The 20,827-nt window shown below is 42.4% G+C and overlaps 2 protein-coding genes across 12 annotated transcripts in view; one reads left to right on the plus strand and one right to left on the minus strand.

The window, feature by feature from the left end:
* UBE3D (ubiquitin protein ligase E3D) overlaps positions 1–9,404 on the minus strand; it is a 166,695-nt gene extending 157,291 nt beyond the window's left edge. For 2 of the 7 annotated variants that reach the window (XM_070376256.1, XM_070376258.1), the window contains exon 1: positions 9,123–9,404. In XM_070376256.1, coding sequence (XP_070232357.1) covers positions 9,123–9,385 — 263 coding nt within the window. In that variant the 5' untranslated portion in view covers positions 9,386–9,404. The remainder of the gene's footprint in view (positions 1–9,122) is intronic. The other 5 variants (XM_070376257.1, XM_070376260.1, XM_070376259.1 and 2 more) reach the window with 5 other exon arrangements.
* Positions 9,405–9,420: 16 nt separating this feature from the next.
* Positions 9,421–20,827, plus strand: part of DOP1A (DOP1 leucine zipper like protein A) — a 130,868-nt gene continuing 119,461 nt past the window's right edge. The window contains exon 1 of one of the 5 annotated variants that reach the window (XM_070376250.1): positions 9,421–9,439. The gene's annotated coding sequence lies outside the window, so the exon portion shown is untranslated. Of the gene's footprint in view, positions 9,440–13,911; positions 14,074–20,827 lie in introns of those variants that run through there. The other 4 variants (XM_070376249.1, XM_070376251.1, XM_070376252.1 and 1 more) reach the window with 4 other exon arrangements.

Here is a 20,827-nt window from a genome sequence, read left to right on the forward strand (position 1 = left end):
GTACTGGAGTGGGGTGCCATTGCCTTCTCCGATAAGGAGGCCAGGAGTACGTAAAACAAAAGGCACAGGGAAAAAAAAAAACTGTCAATTTTAAGAATAAAAAAAGAATGAAGAGAACAATCTAGTGATGTACGAATACCAGGCAAGAAAGGATCCAACCCACTACAAACACAGATCACTTGATGTAGTAACAGAGTAAAACACAGCTGCTGTCTACCAAGCACCAAAAGTATACAAGGGGATAAAGACATCTAGAAATGATCCCCCTGTGAAGCTGGAACATGCTTAGCATTGGACCAGAGCAGCAAAGCACAGCAGCAGCCCATCTGCTCAGTGTCACTGGAGTGCAGAAGGTGGGCCACCTGCCTGAACGTCATCCAGGTAGAGAGGTCACACCCTGTGTTCATGTGTGAATCTTGGCCAGGCTTCCTATTTTGCCTTAGGAAGGTGTAAGATTATTTTATGGCTAGTTCCTTTTTGAAGCATGTGGACCTGCACTTAATTGGCAATACAGAATCAAGAACTAGAGTCTTGGGAATTTCCTGGCAGTCCAATGGTTAGGACTCTGAGCTTTTGCTGCCACGGCCGAGGGTCTGTTCCCTAGTCAGATCCCGCACCGTGCTTGGCAAGGTCAAGAAATTTTAAAAAGAAATTAAACAAGAAATTATTTAAGAAACAAAAAACAAAACAAACAAAAAAAAACAACTGAGTCTTTTCCAGAGAAGACAATATCAAACTTAGTCAAAAGTCTAGTCTTCAGAAATGATGTTGAAGAAATAATCCTCTAAAGCAGATGTCAGAAAACTTTCTATATTAAAGGCCAGATGGTGAATATTCAGGTTTTATAGATCATATATGGTCTCCAAGGCACAGTCTACTCTTTCTTTTTCTTAACAACCCTTTAAAAAATATAAAATCCATTCTTAGCTCACAGGCTGTTCCAAAGCAGGCCACAGATTAGATCTGGCTCATGGGCCATGTTTGCCAACCACGGCTCTACAGACACAATTTGTCCAGTTGGTTACTTCAGTGACTTTCAAGCTGAACCGTGCAGTTGGCAATTGGAAGTGTCTCAAAGGAAACCACCAGGTTCCCAGGTCTCCGGCCCCCTATCCCTGGCTTACCACACTTCCCCCTATCCCTTCCCCTTCCCGAAAGACTCAGTTACACAGGGCAGAGAAAGGTAGGCACCTGACCAAGGGCAGGAGCACCACCGCGGCCTGGGGTAGACGTAAGAAACCCCACAGGGGGAGGAGAGTGGCAGCCAGGAGGGCCGCCCAGAGAGGATGCCCCGTCTCACCATGGAGTTTCTGGGCCCGTCTTGGTCTGCTCAGGTGGCCATAACAACACACCACAGAATGGACGGCTTAAACAACATTGATTTCTTATGGTTCCAGAGTCTGGGAAGTTCAAGATCAAGAAGCTGACAGACTCCGCTCTTGGAGAGGGCCTCCGTCTTGGCCTTCTGTCTCCTCATCTGGCAGGCATAGGAAACTCTGGTGTGTCTTCCTCTAAGGACAGGAATCCCGTCATAGTGGCTCCACCCTCATGACCTCATTGAAAACTGATTATCTCCCACAGGCCCCATCTCCTAACACCCTGGCATTGGGATTTAGGGCTTCAGCATATGAATTCTCAGGGAACCAAAACATTTAGTCCATAACAGAGCCAAGCAGATGAGGTGGGTGTCAATAAAGAGTGGAGGGAAGGGAAGTAGGAAAGAATGCCAGTGGAAAACTCTACACAGAGTGAAACTTACCGAGTATACTAATACACGGCATGAGGATAGTGGAAGCCAGGATTCGCATGGTGGGAGAACAGCTACAAAGAGGGCAAGGGAGAAAACCACAATGGATCCTGTGGTAGTAGACTAGAATCTGAAATACTTGGGCAAAATCATGATTTCCAATGCATATATTAGGTTAGCGCAAAAGTACCTGCACTTTTGCAAGTGCTGAAATTTGCTATTTGATATTGGATTACATTCTAAATAAATGTGATTATGTTATATATCATTTTAATGCACATTCCCAATTTTTTGCCAATGATTTATTACTTGCTATTTATTTTATTTTAGACTATGGAAATGATGCTACAGAAAAAGCAAATTCCAGTGATTTTCTTATTTGAATTCAAAATGGGTTGTAAAGCAGTGGAAACAACTTGCAACACCAACAACACACATGGCCCAGGAACTACTCATGATCATGCGGCGCACTGGTGGTTCAAGAAGTTTTGCAAAGGAGATGAGCCTTGAAGACGAGGAGTGCAGTGGCTGGGCATCAGAAGTTGACAACAACCAACTGAGAGCATCATCGAAACTGATCCTCTTACAACCTCAGGAGAAGTTGCTGAACAACTGGACATCAAGCATTCTACAGTCGTTCAGCATTTGAAGCAAAGTGGAAAGGTGAAAAAGCTTGGTAAGTGAGTGCCTCATGAGCTGACTGAACATCAAAGAAATCATTGTTTTGAAGTGCTGTCTTCTCTTATTCTACACAACAATGAACCATTTCTTCATCGGACTGTGACATGCAACAAAAAATGGATTTTATACAACTGGTGATAACTAGCTCAATGGCTGGACAGAGAAGAAGCTACAAACTACTTCCCAAAGCCAAACTTGCACTAAAAAAAAGGTAGTGGTCACCACTGTTTGGTGATCTGCTGCCCATTTGATCCACTACAGCTTTCTGAACTCTGGCAAAAACATTACATCTGAGAACTATGCTTAGCAAACTGATGGATGCCTGCAAAAGGGAGTGGTCAGCAGAAAGGGCCCTATTCTTCTCCACAACAAGGCCTGACTGCACATCACACAATCAATGCTTCAAAGTTGAACAGATTGGTCTTTGAAGTTTTGCCTCATCTGCCATATTCCCATGAACTCTTGCCAATACATTTTTTGCAGGGAAAATGCTTCCACAACCAGCAGGAGGCAGAAAATGCTTTCCAAGAGTTTGTCCAATCCCCAAGCACAGATTTTTATGCTATAGGTATAAACAAACTTATTTCTCATTGGCAAAAATGTATTGATTGTAATGGTTCCTAGGGCTTCCCTGGTATCTCAGCTGGTAAAGAATTCACCTGCAATGCAGGAGAACCTGGTTTGATTCCTGGGTTGGGAAGATCCACTGGAGAAGGGATAGGCTACCCACTCCAGTATTCTTAGGGCTTTCCTGGTGGCTCAGTTGGTAAAGAGTCCACCTGCAAAGCAGGAGACCTGGCTTTGATCTCTTGGTTGAGAATATCCCTGGAGAAGGGAAAGGCTACCCACTCCAGTATTCTGGCCTGGAGAATTCCATGGACTGTATAGTTTGTGGGGTCACAGAGTCAGACAACACTGAGCAACTTGATATAAAATTCATAATTCAAAACCAAAATTACATTTGCACCAAAGTAATAAATAAAGTTAATAAATATAGGTGTATTATGATATATTTACAAACACATATTATACATGAATACATAAGCATAATACATATGCCATACACAGACTAGTTCTGTCTAGTAGAGGGTCTGGGAGAAGTGACACTCCAATAGTAATGAGCACACTCTATACCCAGATCTTGGTTTCTAAAGGTCATTTTCTACTTAAAAACAAATGGAAAAAAAAAAAGAAACAAAACAGAGTTCCTTGGAAAAAATAACTACATCCAGGATTGGGACAAGAAAAGAATGAGATGAGCCTGAGTCTGGAATATCTTACTGTGAAACTAAGTAAACTAAGCTAAGTCACTTCAGTCGTGTCCGACTCTGTGCGACCCCAGAGACGGCAGCCCACCAGGCTCCCCCGTCCCTGGGATTCTCCAGGCAAGAACACTGGAGTGGGTTGCCATTTCCTTCTCCAGTGCATGAAACTGAAAAGTGAAAGGGAAGTTGCTCAGTCGTGTCTGACTCTTAGTGACCCCATGGACTGCAGCCCACTAGGCTCCTCCATCCGTGGGATTTTCCAGGCAAAGTACTGGAGTGGGGTGCCATTGCCTTCTCCGAAACTAAGTAAAGAAGAAATCAAAGACTAAAAAAAAAAAAAAAACGCAAGCAAAGAAACAGACATCATCTTGAAGGGACTTCCCTGGCCATATCTGGTTGTAATTTGAGGAAAAAAAAAAGTAACCCACTGAATGAAACACAACCACCATACTGAGATGGGTGTAAATAACTGAGTGACTGTACCTTAACTAAAAATAATAATAAATAAATAAATCTGAATAAAATGAAAGTATGAGGAGGAATAGGGCATTCCCAAACTCTCAAAGCAGCTCTCCAATTAATACTTATTGATAATGAAAAGAAAAAGGGTAATTTATGGTGAAGAAGCCTGGCAGATACCACCTTATTTAAGTTCTCAAAGTTAACATGAACTTTAATTGAATAAATCAAAATCATGTGCCACAGGATGCAATGAGAACACAGCATCAATTTTGTGATATTCCTGCCAAAGATGTACAACCTGAATCTAATCTTGAGGAAACATAAGACAAAACCAAATGGAGGGATATTCTACAAAATAATTGGGCTGGAATCTTCAAAGTTGTATCATTAAAGTCAAGGAAAACCGAGGACATCTTCTAGACTGAAAGAGATGAAGAAAACATGGGGATGCAGGGCATCACTCTGAACTGGATTCCTTCGCTTTTATAGATATTAAGTAGACAACTGGAAACACCAGAATAAGGTCAGACTGTAAGACAGCAGTAACACATTTCCCAGTTTTGAGAGTTGCATGCTGGTTGTGTAGGAGAATGTTCTCATTTGTAGGAAAATTCAGAGTAAAAAAAAATATTCAAGAGTGACAGCAACTTACCCTCAAGTTCACGATTGTTTCAAAACAAAGTTTTTGAGACCCTAATTGCCCACACTTTTTACCTGTGAGGCTTTTGTCACTATTCTCTTGTGTTTTTTCAGAAACTGCTTGAACCTACCTAATGACTTCGCATCTCACTGAGTCCAAGCTAGGGTCCTTTCAATGGTCTCTAAGACCCAGTGATATGCTAGAGGCAGTTGTTAAAATTCCAGGTATTATGCAAACCAACTGACCTCACTTTGGTAGTTTGACATCATCTACGGTGAAAGTATTTACACCTCAGGAATCAATAAATGCTGCAGATCAGAAAGGATTTTTGTTTGGTTGGTTTTCCTGGAGGAAGGTTATTGGTTTTCCTGGAGTAGGTCATTTCCTGGTGGTTATTTCCATTTCCTGGAGAGCACATCACTGTAATAGCCTTTACTATGTGCTCCACCGGCCCATCCACATCTCTCTGAACCAAGCACCCCTTCCTATTTCTGTTCTCTCGGAGGGTGACAGTCTTTCACTGGGTATCGTACATTTCCAAACATCACCCCTTTCAGTTTATTGTTCCAATGTTAGTTTTTCATTTGGAATAAAGGGTTGGAATTTTTTTTCCCTATCCCTTTTTCTGTTTTACTTTTCCTAAAGCCTTGTGTGTTTATATTTGTGTGTTTTCGGCCCACCTCTTGCCACCATTAGACTATAAGCTCATTGAGAGCAAATACTTTCATCTTTGCTGTATTTTCATCTAGCTGTACCTAGCACCTAGAATCTTAGTTTGGGCCCTAGAACAGGAACTCTGTAAACATCTTGGATTTAATGAATGGCCAAGGTTTATCCCAGGAATGATAAGATGGTTTAACATAAATAGATTTTCCTAATGCAATTCACAGATATAAAGAATAAAGGGAAAAAAAAATAGGACCATCACAATACGTGCAGAAATCATTACAGAAAACACAATGTCTATTCATGATGAAAACCTTTAGTAAACTAGGAATATCCCATGGACGGAGGAGCCTGGTGGGCTACAGTCCATGGGGTCTCAAAGAGTCGGACATGACTGAGCGACTTCACTTTCACTTTTCACTTTCATGCATTGGAGAAGGAAATGGCAACCCATTCCAGTGTTCTTGCCTGGAGAATCCCAGGGACAGTGGAGCCTGGTGGACTGCCGTCTATGGGGTCGAACAGAGTCGGACACGACTGAAGTGACTTAGCAGCAGCAGCAGCAGCAGAAAGGGACTATGCAATGTACCAAACAGACTTTTTCCAAAGTCAAAATTATCACACTTAATGATGAGATGCTAGAAGTATTTCTTTTAGGATTAGGAAAAGAATAATAATATCATTTACACTAACTGTAAATAGACTAAAAATTCCAATTAAAATAAAGAGACTGTCAGAATGGATTTTTTTTTAAACTCCATGTAGTACAAGCTTTTAAAATTTTACATATAAAGACACAGGTTGAGAGAAAAAGGGTAAAAAAGACATAACATGAAAACAGTGTAGTTAGCTGATTTCTGACAAATATACTGAGTTATTTCAATGAAAGAAATGATAGCTATTTAATTAACGGTGATGGAACAAATGGAGATATTCTTAAAAAAAAAAAAAAACTTTGACACCTACCTGATGCCAAATGCAAAAAGTAATTTGACATGATCACAGACCTAAATGTAAATGGTAAAACAATGCAATTCCTAGAAAATAGACATAGGAAAAAGTCTTACGACTTGGAGGTAGGCAAAGATTTCTTAAGACACAAAAAACACCAATTGTTAAAGAAAAAAAGGTGCAGTACACTGGACTTCACTATGCTTAAGACTTTCTGTTCATCAAAAGGCACTATTAAGAAAATTAAAAGATAAGCTACAGATAGGGAGAGAATAGTCTCATACTCAAAGGCACAAACAAAAAAGATCTTATTTCCAGACTATACATAGAACTCTTTAAAATTCAACAATAAGACAACCTGATATTAGAAGACACTTGACAAAAGAACATATATGAATGACCAAAAAGCAAATTAAAAGGTGCCCAACATAATTAATCTTGTATTTAATTAATAAATCTTGTATTTAATTAATACAAATTAAAATGACAATGAGATACTACTTTAATCCACTGCTGCTGCTGCTGCTGCTGCTGCTAAGTCGCTTCAGTTGTGTCCGACTCTGTGCAACCCCAGAGACGGCAGCCCACCAGGCTCCCGCGTCCCTGGGATTCTCCAGGCAAGAACACTGGAGTGGGTTGCCATTTCCTTCTCCAATGCAGGAAAGTGAAAAGTGAAAGTGAAGTTGCTCAGTCATGTCAGACTCCTAGCGACCCCATGGACTGCAGCCCACCAGGCTCCTCCATCCATGGGATTTTCCAGGCAAGAGTACTGGAGTGGGGTGCCATCGCCTTCTCCGACTTTAATCCACTAGATGAGCTAAAACCCAAAACTGACAACACTAAATGCGGACTAGAAAGTGAATTTGTTGGAATTCTTTTTTTTTTTTTTCCTGGCTAGAGTATAAACTGGTATAAACAGCTTTGGAGAACACTTCCTTCAGCAGTTTCCCATTAAGTAAAGTCATCTAGATGGCACTAGTTATAAAGAATCTGCCTGCCAGTGCAGGAGACACAAGAGATATGGATTTGATCCCTGGGTCAGGAAGATCTCCTGGAGTAGGAAGTGGCAACCCGCTCCAGTATTTCTGCCTGGAAAGCTCCATGGGCAGAGGGGGCTGGTGGGCTACAGTCAATGGGGCCGCAAAGAGTCAGACACGGCTGAGCACATACCCTATGACCCAGCATAAATACAACAATGTACAAGTTTTATTCATAATAAGTTGGCTTGAGAATCACACAAAATATCCAGCAATAGAAGAATGAATAATGAATTGTCATATATTCATACAGTGGAAAACTACTTGGTAGGAAAAAAATGAACGGACTATTGATCCATGTGATAACATATTAATAGATGAAACATGAATCTCAGAAACGCAGTAGAAGAAACCAGAAACAAACAAGTACATACTATATGAATCCATTTATGCATGATTCAAGAAATGGCAAACTGATCTTTGCTGTATGAAATTAGAATAGTAGTTACTTTTTGGGTTGGAGCAATTGACTGGTGGTAAAGCTCAACAGCCAAAGAACACTAGGGACAATGAAACGTTAGGTTTCTTAACTAGCTTAAAGAAGGAAGAGTTATCCAGGGGAAGCATGAAGGGTTCCTTTGATGAGGGGAAGTAAGGATGTTGTCTTGTTTCCTTTTGCCTAAGGTTTTGGGCTCAGAATAACTTTACAAGGTGAATTTGAATTGGACATGAAGCACTTCTTTGAACTCATGATTTGAGAAAGGGAAGACACAGCAGAAAAAGAGAAAGAAAGAATCCCTATTTTACAATTGAAAAAAATCAAATTAAAGTATTCTACTCTGGTGAAGTAAAGCTAGGATTGAAACCAGTGCTCACGCCAAATCCAAAACCACTACACCGGGTACCTGGCTGGTGTCAGGGAAAGAGAAGGCTAAGCATCAGAGTGAAGTCTACCTTCAGAGTGGTTCTGTGTAATCAACTTCTCAGGATTTTAACATCTAACTCACTCTACTTGAAACAGTGGTCACAGTGAACAGTCGAGGTACCATACATCACCAAACCAAACAGGAGAACACTTTTCCTGAAAGTTTTATGTCTGTGTAATGAACAGCAAGTTATTGCAGATTTCTTCTTGGAACTACGAATATGAAAGAAAGAAACAGCTCCAAAAAGAAGCCTGAAACCCTTGCTAGCTGTTCACGGAAGACACATTTATTGAACGGGTGCGTGCGTTCCTCTGCGTAGAGAACAGCTTGTGCAGAAACCAAACCAACAACAAAAGGAGTATATTTACAAAATAGGAAATTCTCATATTAGAACAGATAACGAGGATCCCAAAGGGGCAACGTATTTTTTGCACTGTTTTGTTGGAAGCATGGGGCACTGTCAAAAGTGTTGCACATTAGGGATCCTCAAACTTTAATGTGCATCTGAATCCCGGGAATCGTGAAGTTCCGATTCAGCAGGTCGGCTATGGGGTTGAGACCATGCATTTCTAGAAAGCCCCCGGGTGATGCTAACTGGGAAGAAGGTGAGGCCGGGTGGGCAACCGGGGCGCGCGGTTTGCATGTGTGGAGAGGGTACTCCACTTTAAGGAACCCAGAGGCTCGCTCTAAGCAACTGGAAAAAAGAAATTCAAAACCCTATCCTTCCGAGGGAGGCGGAGCCGGCCGGGGCGGCGTTAAAGCGAGCACGGCTGCGCCTGGGAGGCCAGACTCCACCGCCCGCCTTACCCCAGAATCAGCAGCGCGCTCTGCAGCCGTCTCCGCACCTCCAGGAACACGCGCGCCTCCGCTGCAACCGCCGCCATGCGGACGCTCAGCCGAGAGCTCTGGAGACCCGGCCACCGGGGCCGGAAAGCGGCTGCACGTGCGGCTTGAGCAGGAACCGCGGCCGCGGTGGCGGCCGCGCGGGCCTCTAGGACCTGGAGCTCGGGTGCCCGCCAGCCCACAGCGCCACCTGCCGGGCGGAGAGCGCGCCGCCGCGAGGATTCCATCAGTGAGAGTGAGCGCTTTCAAAGCCGGCCTTTGGGTCAGAGCTCAGAGAAAAGGTGGGCACGGGGAAGCCAAACTGTTCTTCCACTCCGCTTCTTAAGGGCGCGACCTGATGCACCAGGCTCCCTGTAAATGACCTTCAAGGTCGGACCCCAGAACACTGCTTTGGGTAGCTTGGGGAGAGATGAGACTGGACGAGAGGGGTAGGCAAGCATTTATCCCCAGCAGGGTCTAGAGCCCAATTCCTCACCCCAGATGCACTTTACCTTGAATTTGGTTTTGTTTTAATGAACTATAGTCTCTTTGGTTTTTTGTTTTGTTTTTATAAATCCTGGTCTGTGTTTGATAGTTCTCCTCTGTCTTGAGGCAACAAATGGCCAGGACTGACTTAGCTGCCGCTTCCCAATTTAGACCAGAAGGCTCCAGAATGGAAAGGGTTGCAAAACTTTGAGAAGTTCTCTGTTGTCTGCACAAGAGAGAGTGTGGTTAAGTCCAGTATCATGAAGCACAGGATTAAGCATTCCCATAACCTGTGTTATTTTGTTTCTGATGTTTTATTTTTTTTGATTAGAGTATAATTGCTTTATAATGTTGTGTTTGTTTCTGCTGAACAACAACCTGAATTAGCTATGTGTGTGTCAGTGTATCTATCTATCTATCTATCTATATATATATATGTATCTCCTCCCTCTTGAGTCTCCCCCAGTCTTACCCCTCTAGGTCATAACAGAGAACTAAGCCAAGTTCCCTGTGCTATACAGCTGCTTCCCACTAGCTATCTGTTTTACACATGGTAGTGTATATCTTCAAAAACAAGATAGCATATATGTGTGTGTGTGTGTTAGTCGCTCAGTTCTGTCCGACTCTTTGCAATCCCACTAAATATACATGCATGTGTGCATTCATGCTCCGTGGCTTCAGGCTTGTCCGACTCTGTGTGACCCTATGGACTGTAGCCTGCCAGGTTCCTCTGTCCCTGGGATTCTCCAGGCAAGAATACTGGAGTGGGTTGCCATGCCTTCCTCCAGGGGATCTTCCTGAACCAGGGATCAAACCTGTGGCGTCTCCTGCATTTTCTGTATTGCAGGAGGATTCTTTACCACTAAGCCACCCAGGAAGCCCCATATACATACATACATACATACATACATACATACATACATACATACATGCTGCTGCTGCTGCTAAGTTGCTTCAGTCGTGTCCGACTCTGTGCGACCCCAGAGACGGCAGCCCACCAGGCTCCCCCGTCCCTGGGATTCTCCAGGCAAGAACACTGGAGTGGGCTGCCATTTCCTTCTCCACATACATACATACATACATATATATATAGAGAGAGAGAGAGAGTAGTATTTACATAATATATGCTGTGCTGTGCTTAGTTGCTCAGTCTTGTCCGACTCTTATGTGACACCATCGACTGTAATCCACCAGGCTCCTCTGTCCATGGGGATTCTCCAGGCAAGAATACTGCAGTGGGTTGCCATGCCCCCCTCCAGAGATCTTCCCAACCCAGACATTGAACCCAGGTCTCCCACATTGCAGGCAGATTCTTCACCATCTGAGCCACCAGGGAAACCCAAGAATACTGGAGTTAGGTAGCCTAGCCCTTCTCCAGGGAATCTTCCTGACGCAGGAATCGAAGCAGGATCTCCTGCATTACAAGCGGATTCTTTACCAGCTGAGCTACCAGGGAAGCCCTTACATTATATATATATATACTGAAGTGACTTAGCAGCAGCAGCAGTGAACATTAGGATACATGGTTTTCTCAGGATATATGCCTAGTAGTGGGATTGTTAGGTCATTTGGTAGTTTTTAGTTTTTTAAGGAACTTTAATTGTTCTCCATGGTGATTGTATCAATTTGTATTCCCTCCAAGAATGCAAGAGTTCTCTTCTCTCCACACTCTCTCCATAAGCATTCCTATAACTTTTGAAAAGAGGAAGATGAGAATGACTCTATATGTACATTTCTACTCTTCACTTTTGCAAAAGTAAAAACGGACTCAGGGAAATCTGTAATCTCATTGTTACTGTTACTGGCTAGGGTTCTTGGCATCCTTGCTGCTGCTGCTGCTGCTGCTAAGTCGCTTCAGTCGTGTCCGACTCTGTGCAACCCCAGAGACGGCAGCCCACCAGGCTCCCCCGTCCCTGGGATTCTCCGGGCAAGAACACTGGAGTGGGTTGCCATTTCCTTCTCCAATGCATGAAAGTGAAAAGTGAAAGTGAAGTCATTCAGTCGTGTCCGACTCCTAGCCACCCCATGGACTGTAGCCCATCAGGCTCCTCCATCCACAGGATTTTCCAGGCAAAAGTACTGGAGTGGGGTGCCATTGCCTTCTCCGCTTGGCATCCTTACTGAATAGAAATTGACCTGAAGCCAGACAAGAAATCCAGGCAAGGCTTTATTGGGCCCCCTGTTGCAGGAAGAGGGAGTGGTCTCCCACTTTTTGGTCTCTTTGTATCTCTTGTCCAGAATTTGCCCTAACTGCACATGCACAGAGCTACTTTTAGTCCCATATAGTTTGTTTGTATTTTGTTGCTGGGGGAGAGGTGTGTCCAGGAGCAAGCATTGCAGCACTGCAGCAAAGGGTCCCGGGTCCCAGGCCTGTCTCACTACTGGCAGATGATTTTGGAACATTTGACCCAGTAAAGGATCCAGTATAATGTAAGTACTTATCATGGGAAAATATTAAAATGTAAGGCCAAGGTAGAATTATAACGATTATTTTAAAACAAGAGGCTTAAAAAAAAAAACAAAAAAAACCAGAAACAATGATTACTTGTATGTAGAAAATTGTATTAATATGTTTATTGATTTTCCATTTTATCATTTTGAAGTCATAATTATTACACACTGAACAGGTTAATTTGAATATTTTGTAAGCAAATAATAAAGTCATGTTCCTAAAGATACTAGTTCAAGACATTTTTTTCTAAAATCCATATTTGGAGTTATTAAAGTTTATTGTTTTGCCTCACAAATTCCTGTATCCATCAGAATAATTCAAAATCATGGATGAAGGTAAAAGCACAGTTAAAAGAAGTTTATTGCTATTTCATCTCCATGGTGACAAAAGATGATGGTTTTGATGGAAGAAAATTTCACATATTAAGAAACATGCTGGCTTATACATGATTTAACTGGAACTTTAGGCTAACCCAAACAGCCTATTTGTGGCCTATTAAATATGCACTGGGGATCTCCCTGGTGATCCAGGGATATTAAGACTGTGCTTCCACTGCAGTGAGCATGGGTTCAATCCCTGGTCAGGGAACTAAGATCCCAAGTGCTAACTAGTATAGCCAAAAAAAAAAAAAAAAGCATCATACATCTACTTCAACCATTAAAGTAAAAAATGCATTAAAAAATCAAGGATTTGTGGTTCAGATATTCCAAAGGGCCACCATGGTCATGGTTTCAGACATGTGCTTGTATTACTGAGAAATTTTCTGAACTGTATCACATCCAAGGACACCAATGAGCCTTGCTGCCAGCAGCTGCCAGTTGCAACTTTATAGTCTCAAGCTCTCCTCTTGTACTATGTAACCATTTCAGACCTCAGTCAACCCTTACATGACAAGCACCCTTCTTTGTCAGCTCCAATCCTAATTATTGACAAATATCTTATGATTTGGGGACCTTCTGCCTTTATAACCCACCCCCATTTTGTAGTCCAGTGGAAAAATTCAAGTGCTTCTTGAATCTGTCTCTCCGAGGTTATGGTCATCAATTTGGCTTAAACAAAACTCTTTTCTCTTCCTTATATATATATGCTATATTAATTTATTATTTTTCTCCACTGTTTTGGCTCCTCCTATCTTCCACCTTTAATGTTCAAGGCTATTAAGTGCTTAAGTACTAACATATATTGAAATATGTAACATTCTTTTTCTTTTCTTTTCTTTTTTTTTTTTTGTGCACTGGGCCTCTTGCAGGATCTTAGTTCCCAGACCAGGGCTTGAACTTGGATCACGGCAGCAAAAGTGCAGAATTCTAGGCACTGTACCAGCTGGGAATTTCCTATGTAACATTCTTAATGCAGCATTCTCTTCACAATTTATGTTTGATTATTTTTAAGAATTGTTATATTTGATATATAGTCACATTTGCAAAAGAAACCATATTTGACCCTACATTTTAGGCACCAGGGTGCAATTCTCCTTGTAACTACGTGATTCTCGAGTTCTGCAATCAGAATAGCTCCTAATGTGATAGCAACTATTTGTTTTCTAACTTCCCAAGTCTTTTAATCTCTCTAGGTTTGGAGTTCCTCACATTAAATATTGAGGAATCAGTTAAACAATTTAAATAAACACTTAAATCGTTGCTTGAAGAATATTTAAAAGTTATTTTCAACTCCTAGCATCCCTTCCATCTCTTCATCCATCCTGATGAGGCTGACACCGGCGAATGGAAAACACCGGCTACAGGTCTACTCGGTTCATTGGTGACGATGGGCCGCTTCCGCGATAGTCCGCTTGAGGGCGCTGCGGCGACAACGAGCGCCGGGAGGCGAGGAACGGACCGGGGGCGGGGATGGAGGGCCGCGGACGTCGACGCCGGCGTGGGCGCGGGCGCGGTGCACACTGGGAGCTGTCACTAGGCCGTCCGGCTCCCGACCTCCGTGTCGCTGCCGCGGTTGCCAGGAGAGCGGCGCCGGCAGGAGCGGCCGAGCCCCCGGCAGGTAACAGCGTCCCCGCCCCGCCTCCCCCAGCGCGGCTGCGAGGCCGCGGCCTCCGGCTCGGAGCGGCCTCCCCGGCCCGGCTAGTCCCTGAGCCGCTGGGACGCCCGGTTGGTCCGCCCGCGGTAGCCTCGGGGGTGTTGCCGCCTGAACCCCGCCTGGAAGCCGCGAAACCCGCCGGCCGCCCGCCCCGTGGTTTCCATGAAGGCGGGACTGGCGGGCCGGGGCCGGGCGGCGGCGGCCGCGCGAGGGCGGCCCGGGGCCCCGGGGGCCAGAGGCGGAGCCGGGGCGTCGGGTGGCCGGGCCGAGCCTCCTGCGCAGGGGGCGCGCGGTACGCGGGGTTGGGGCGGCGGTCGCACCTGTGTGAGCAGATCGCGCGGACTCACTTCTTTGTTGGAATCGAGGCATCATCATACTGTCTCTTGCATTTGGAGGGGTTCATGATTGAAGAGACGAGAATGCCCGCCCTGGTTAATAGTCCATGTAGAGGGTGGGGGGTGGGGGCTGGAAAGGAGTGTAGAAGTTTATTAGAGGAAGTCACATTAGTCATAAGGAAGTTGTTAACAGGCATCACCTTTGATTCTCAAGCCTTTTAAAGTTGCACCATAACAATAGTCACTTGTTAGTTTTCCTTCATTCTCGCCTACCCAGGGGAGGAAAGGGGAGTAACACACAACTACTCTTTTAAAGTCAAATACATTATGTTTTGGTTATTCCTACACTTACAGAGTTCTGTAGGGTTTGAGAAAGAAAGATGGGAAAAATCTGGAGACTAAAGCAGTCAAAACATTTTTTAAAATAAATACAAAAAAGGAAACTTAAGTTTTTGCCTGACAAGTAAGCCCTGAACTGTAGAAGGACAAAGATCCCTTAGTTTTGATGGTATTGGCTGACTTGATGTAGACATTATTATGTCTTGTGTTTTACTGTGGATTACACGTCAGTTTTATGTGCTGACTCTTCACCTGATAAACAACGGCTATTTCCTTGCGCTGACAGAAGTTACAACTAGAGTAAATTAAAACCAATTGTAGTACCAGTGCTTTCTTTTAAAATGATTACTTTCAGCTGCTCAGAACTAAATCATTCCCCAGAATTTAGTAGACAATAGCAGATCTCCGGGTGACCCTGATTATTAGGAGCCAGAGACTAGACTGTAAGAAGTAAAAATATCTAACTTAATATACAAACCTGGAAATGTAATAGCGTAAACAAAATGTAAATATAAAGTGAAAGTGAAGTCGCTCAGTGGTGTCCGACTCTTTGTGACCCCATGGACTTGTAGCCTATCAGGCTCCTCAGTCCATGGAATTTTCCAGGCAAGGGTACTGGAGTGGGGTGCCATTTCCTTCTCCACGGATCTTCCCAACGGAGGGATCAAACCCGGGTCTCCCGCATTGCAGGCAGACAGAATTAAATGTTTGAGTATATGCAGTCAAAGAAGTCCTATTTAGTAGTTAAACTACGTGAAAGAACTCTGGTCTGGAAAGGAGAGATTTCATTCAAGACCTTTGTTCTGCTGACCGGGTGTTATCTATCTAGGCCTCAGTTTTGTCATCTAAGAGAATTTCATAGAATCAGAGTTTTCCAAACTATTTTCCCTGAACACTCTTCTGAATCCATTAATGCTCTTACTACCTCCAAACAGAGTTCTGTAGCAAATAATATGGGAGCAGGCATGTCCTGTGCTTAGCTGCTCAGTCGTGTCCAAATCTTTGCAACCCCTTGGACTGTAGCCTGCCAGGCTCCTCTGTCCTTAGGGATTCTCCAGGCAAGAATACTGGAGTGGGTTGCCATGCTCTCCTCCAGAGGATCTTCCCAATCCACGGATCAAACCTGGTTCTTCTGCATCACAGGCAGATTCTTTACCTTATTCTTACCAGGCAAGCTCAGTATGGAAGAACATTGGTTTAGATCAGGCTTAACTTTTCATTTGCTTTTAACCACAAGACTTCTAGCCCTACTGTGCTAATACACACATAAACTTCCAGAGTGGAAGCTTCCAGGAAAAGGTTATCGAAGCATTTCTCAAACGTACATGGCCAGAGAGCGAATTTTGTCGTGGCCAACATGTTAACATCTCCTGGAGTATAATTACATAGAATACCCATTTGAAAATTACTGTAGTTGAGCAGACTCCCCTTTCATCTCTAAAATTTCCTACATTATATGCTTCTGTGGCCTTCAGCTTAAGCTTGCTAGAGCATGAAGATCAAATGCCAACTCGCTAGACCAAAAGGCTTCTATTTGCCTTAGTACTGTAACAAGGATTCACATGGGTTACTGTGAACTTTAATGCATTAATTTATGACAGAAGGGCATCTTCTTTTTTCTGGCCTCTTGATGCTTCTCTATAACTGTAATTACCTCATTTTGGAATTTGATTTTATGGTTAAGTTATTGATCTTATTAAGAGTAGCATTATAAAGTTTTGACAAGTAAAGACTTGTCACGGATTCTTAAAAACTGAAATGTGACAAAAACCACGTGAAATGTACTTGATAACTAAATAATTTTAAGAGCTAGATCTCTGGAAAAAGTTAAAGGTTACAATGTAAAGTCTAAGGCAGTTATTTCTAAATTGCTTAGGAACAAGATGTAAGTGTTGAATACAGTCTCCAACTCTTTTGCAAAATTCTGTCAGGTGTCAGTAGCACACAACTAGTGTGGCTGCTTCTGTCTATTCTTTGTTAGTTTGTTAGGGGTGAGTACTGTTAATATGTTAATGTGCTCTTTTGTTTGAGGGAATGAGGCACAGTGCATTTATTTTTAATAGGCAGGCCATCATTTTTGTAAGTTCTCTTTCTGAGAAGAAACTCTTAAGTAGAAGTAGTAGTCATTGTTCACTCGCTCAGTCAAGTCTGACTCTTTGTGACCCGAAGGACTGCATTGTAGCACAACAGGCTTCCCTGTCCTTCAGTATGTCCCAGACTTTGCTCAAACTCATGTTCATTGAGTCAGTGATGCCATCCAACCATCTCATCCTCTGTTGCCCCCTTCTTTTCCTGCCCTCAATCTTTCCCAGCATCAGGATCTTTTCCAGTGAATCAGCTCTTCACATCAGGTGGCCAAAGTATTGGAACTTCAGCTTCAGCATCAGTCCTTCCAATAAATATTTAGGACTGATTTCCTTTACAATTGACTGGTTTAATCTCCTTGCAGTCCAAGGGACTCAAGAGTCTTCTCTAGCACCATAGTTTGAAAGCATCAGTTCTTCAGCATTCAGCCTTCTCTGGTCCAACTCTCACATCCATACATGACTACTGGAAAAACCATAGCTTTGACTAGGCAGGCCTTTTTTGGCAAAGTGATGTCTCCACTTTTTAATGCATTATCTAGATTTGTCATAGATATTCTTTCAAGGAGCAAGCATCTTTTAATTTCGTGGCTGCAGTCACTGTCCACAGTGATTTTAGAGACCAAGAAAATAAAGTCTGTCACTGTTTCCACTTTTCCCCCATCTGTTTGCCATGAAGTGATGGGACCAGATGCCTTAATCTTAGTATTTTGAATGTTGAGTTTTAAGCCAGCTTTTGCACTTTTCCTCTTTTACCTTCGTCAAGAGGCTTTTTATTTTTAGTTCCTTTTCGCTTTCTGCCATTAGGATGGTGTCATCTGCTTATCTCAGGTTATTGATATTTCTCCCCACAATCTTGATCCAGCTTGTGATTCATCCAGCCCAGCATTTCACATGATGTACTCTGCATGTAAATTAAATAAGCAGGGTGACAAAATACAGCCTTGATGTACTCTTTCCCAATTTGGAACCAGTCTGTTGTTCCATATCCGGTTCTGACTGTTGCTTCTTGACCTGCATACAGATTTCTCAGGAGGTTGGTAAGGCGGTCTGGTATTCCCATCTCTTTAAGAATTTTCCACAGTTTGTTGTGATCCACACAGTCAAAAGCTTTAGTAGTCAGTGAAGCAGATGTTTTTGTGGAATTCTCTTGCTTTTTCTGTGATCCAGCAGATGTTGGCAATTTGATCTCTGGTTCTTCTGCCTTTTCTAAATCCAGCCTTTACATCTGCAAGTTCTCGGTTCACGTACTGTTGAAGTATGGACTGCTATTTTTGTGTACAGCTTTTATTGAAAATGTATTATATGCAAGTGAGTACTTTTGATCCCCTTCTCCAAATTGGGATTTCCCTTCTTGTATTGTGTTTACCTCCCCTTCCCCAAGATATCCAAGCCTGAAGCCTCAATGATTGTTCATTGCATAGGTCAAAGATACGGTATCACACTTACCAAGGAAAAATTTACATGTAATAATGTGCACTCATTTTATGTGTACATTACATACACACTGTGTAACCACCACCACAATCAAGATTTGGAACATGTCACCCACCACTCAGGCCTGTATTGTTATGTCTTTGTTCTCTTTGAATTTCTCCCTGTTTCTACATGTGTGAATCATAACTATTAAGTTCTAGCTCAAGCGCCACTTTGTGAATCTTTTTTGCCGTCTTTCTGGCTTTCAGATTTACATTTCTTTGAACATTTTTTCTATCCTTCATGATGGCAAAACCAATGGCATGCTCATGGTAAGCACTTCTATTTGTTGACCAAATGGATAAGTGCAGTATTTCTCAAACTTGTTTAAATCATTCTTATATCATCTTCAAACTTTTCACCCATGTCTGCATACATCCTGTATTTGTTGTGTTGTTCAGTCGTTAAGTCTTTCTGACTCTTTGTGACCCCATGGACGGCAGCACACCAGGCGTCTTTGTCCTCCACTATCTCCTGGAGTTTGCTCAAATTCATGTCTGTGGAGTCATTGATGGCTACTAACCATCTCATCCTCTGCCACACCCTTCTCCTTTCGCCTTCAGTCTTTCCCAGCATCAGGGTCTTTTCCAGTGAGTCAGTTGTTCGCATCAAGAGGCCAGAGTATTGGAGCTTCAGCATCATTCCTTCTAGTGAATACTTTCTGTATACTTATTTCATATTTATCAGTGGAATTATTAACATAATTTTTAAAGGAAACTTGAAGTAACCACCATAAATAAAAAACAGGTATCTGAGACATCCTGAAGTAGTCAGAGGAGCTGAAAAAGGAAGGAAGGGAGAATGACTTCCTCACCTGATTCAGTGTCACTTAGTCACTTTTTAAAAAAGTCTCCTCTTTTATGGAGTTTTACATGAAGAGGCAAGAAAATGAATTCCCTACTTTTGTTCTATAGAATACACTGTGTATCTCAACTAGTTGAGGTTATTTACCGGCATAGATGTGTATGATGCGCTCAGTGTCTAAATTGCCAGTATTTTGTGTTCATGAACAACGAATTCAGGTGAATAGACTTATTTAGTTTGGTACTACTATTTTCCAAAAACTAATTTACCTGACTGGTGATACTAGGTTTATCAGAGCAATAACTTGGTGCTCAGTCAGGGGTCAGATTACTGTTAATCGAAAGTTCTGGGGTACAACATCAATTTGAAAATAAGATAAGAGCACTTTGGATGAATATTTTTATTTCATAAAAGAGCCTTCACCCCAGCAGGAAGTTTCTTTTCTGTGTCTATACTATAAAATTAAGCAGCGTAATAGAAGCAGTGCAGATAAACTTATCATTTAAAAGTGACAGCTGACTATAGTCTGAAAAACTACAGAAGCACACCAGACTTGGTCCTTTGCATTATATACATAAACTGCATTATACATGTAAACTCCCTTGTACACTTACATTTCCAGCTGGTTTTGTTTGTGCTGTTATATTATGAAAGGTACTGTAAAATATCAGCTGCTGCTGCTGCTGCTAAGTCACTTCAGTCGTGTCCTACTCTGTGCAACCCCATAGACGGCAGCCCACCAGGCTCCCCTGTCCCTGGGATTCTCCAAGCAAGAATACTGGAGTGGGTTGCCATTTCCTTCTCCAATATCAGCTAAGCTACCTTAAACTCTTAAGATATGTGTTATTGCCATCAATCATATTTTTCAGATGGCTGGAGTTTTGGTTTTTTTAGTTTTATTTATTCATTTTTTGGCTGCACTGCACAGCATGCAGCATCTTCGTTCCCCGCAGCGATCAAACCGTGCCCCTTGCAGTGGAAGTACAGAGTCCTAATCACTGAACCGCCAGGGAATTCCATGGAATTTTGTATGTTTTTATACCACAAATGCCACCCCAGTCTGCAGTTAGACTTTTTGCTTATATTCAGCATGATGATGAGCTATCACTTGACCCGGTGCCTTTTCATACATGCTTATCGTGTCTTACAATGTGTCTCAATTTTTTTGTATTTATTTCTATTTTTTTATTGAAGTAGTGTTGATGTACAATATTACATAAGTTACAGGTGCATGATGTAGTGAATCACACTTTTTAAAAGTTATTTTAAAATATTTAATATATTCTACATATTGTACAATAAATCCTTGTTGATTATGCCGTACATACCAGCTTATACCTCTTAAATTTCCTGCCCCTGCCTGTATTGCCACTCTCCTCCTCCTCTCCCCACTGGTAACCATTAGTTCTCTGTTATCTGTGAGTTGACTTCTTTTTTGCTGTATTCATTAGTTTGTTGTGTTTTGTAGATTCCACATGTTAGTGCTATATAGTATTGTCTTTCTGTGACTTGTTTCACTTAGCCCAACACCCTCCAAATCCATCCATGTTGCTGCATATGGCAAAATTTCATTTTTTTTATGGCTGAGGAATACTCCATTGTGTATATATATACCACATCTTCTTTAACCAGGGCTTTCCTAGTGACTCAAGTGGTAGAAAGTCTGTCTATAATGCAGGA

Source organism: Bos mutus, chromosome 9 (genome assembly GCF_027580195.1).
Source record: "Bos mutus isolate GX-2022 chromosome 9, NWIPB_WYAK_1.1, whole genome shotgun sequence".
Lineage (NCBI taxonomy): Eukaryota > Metazoa > Chordata > Mammalia > Artiodactyla > Bovidae > Bos > Bos mutus.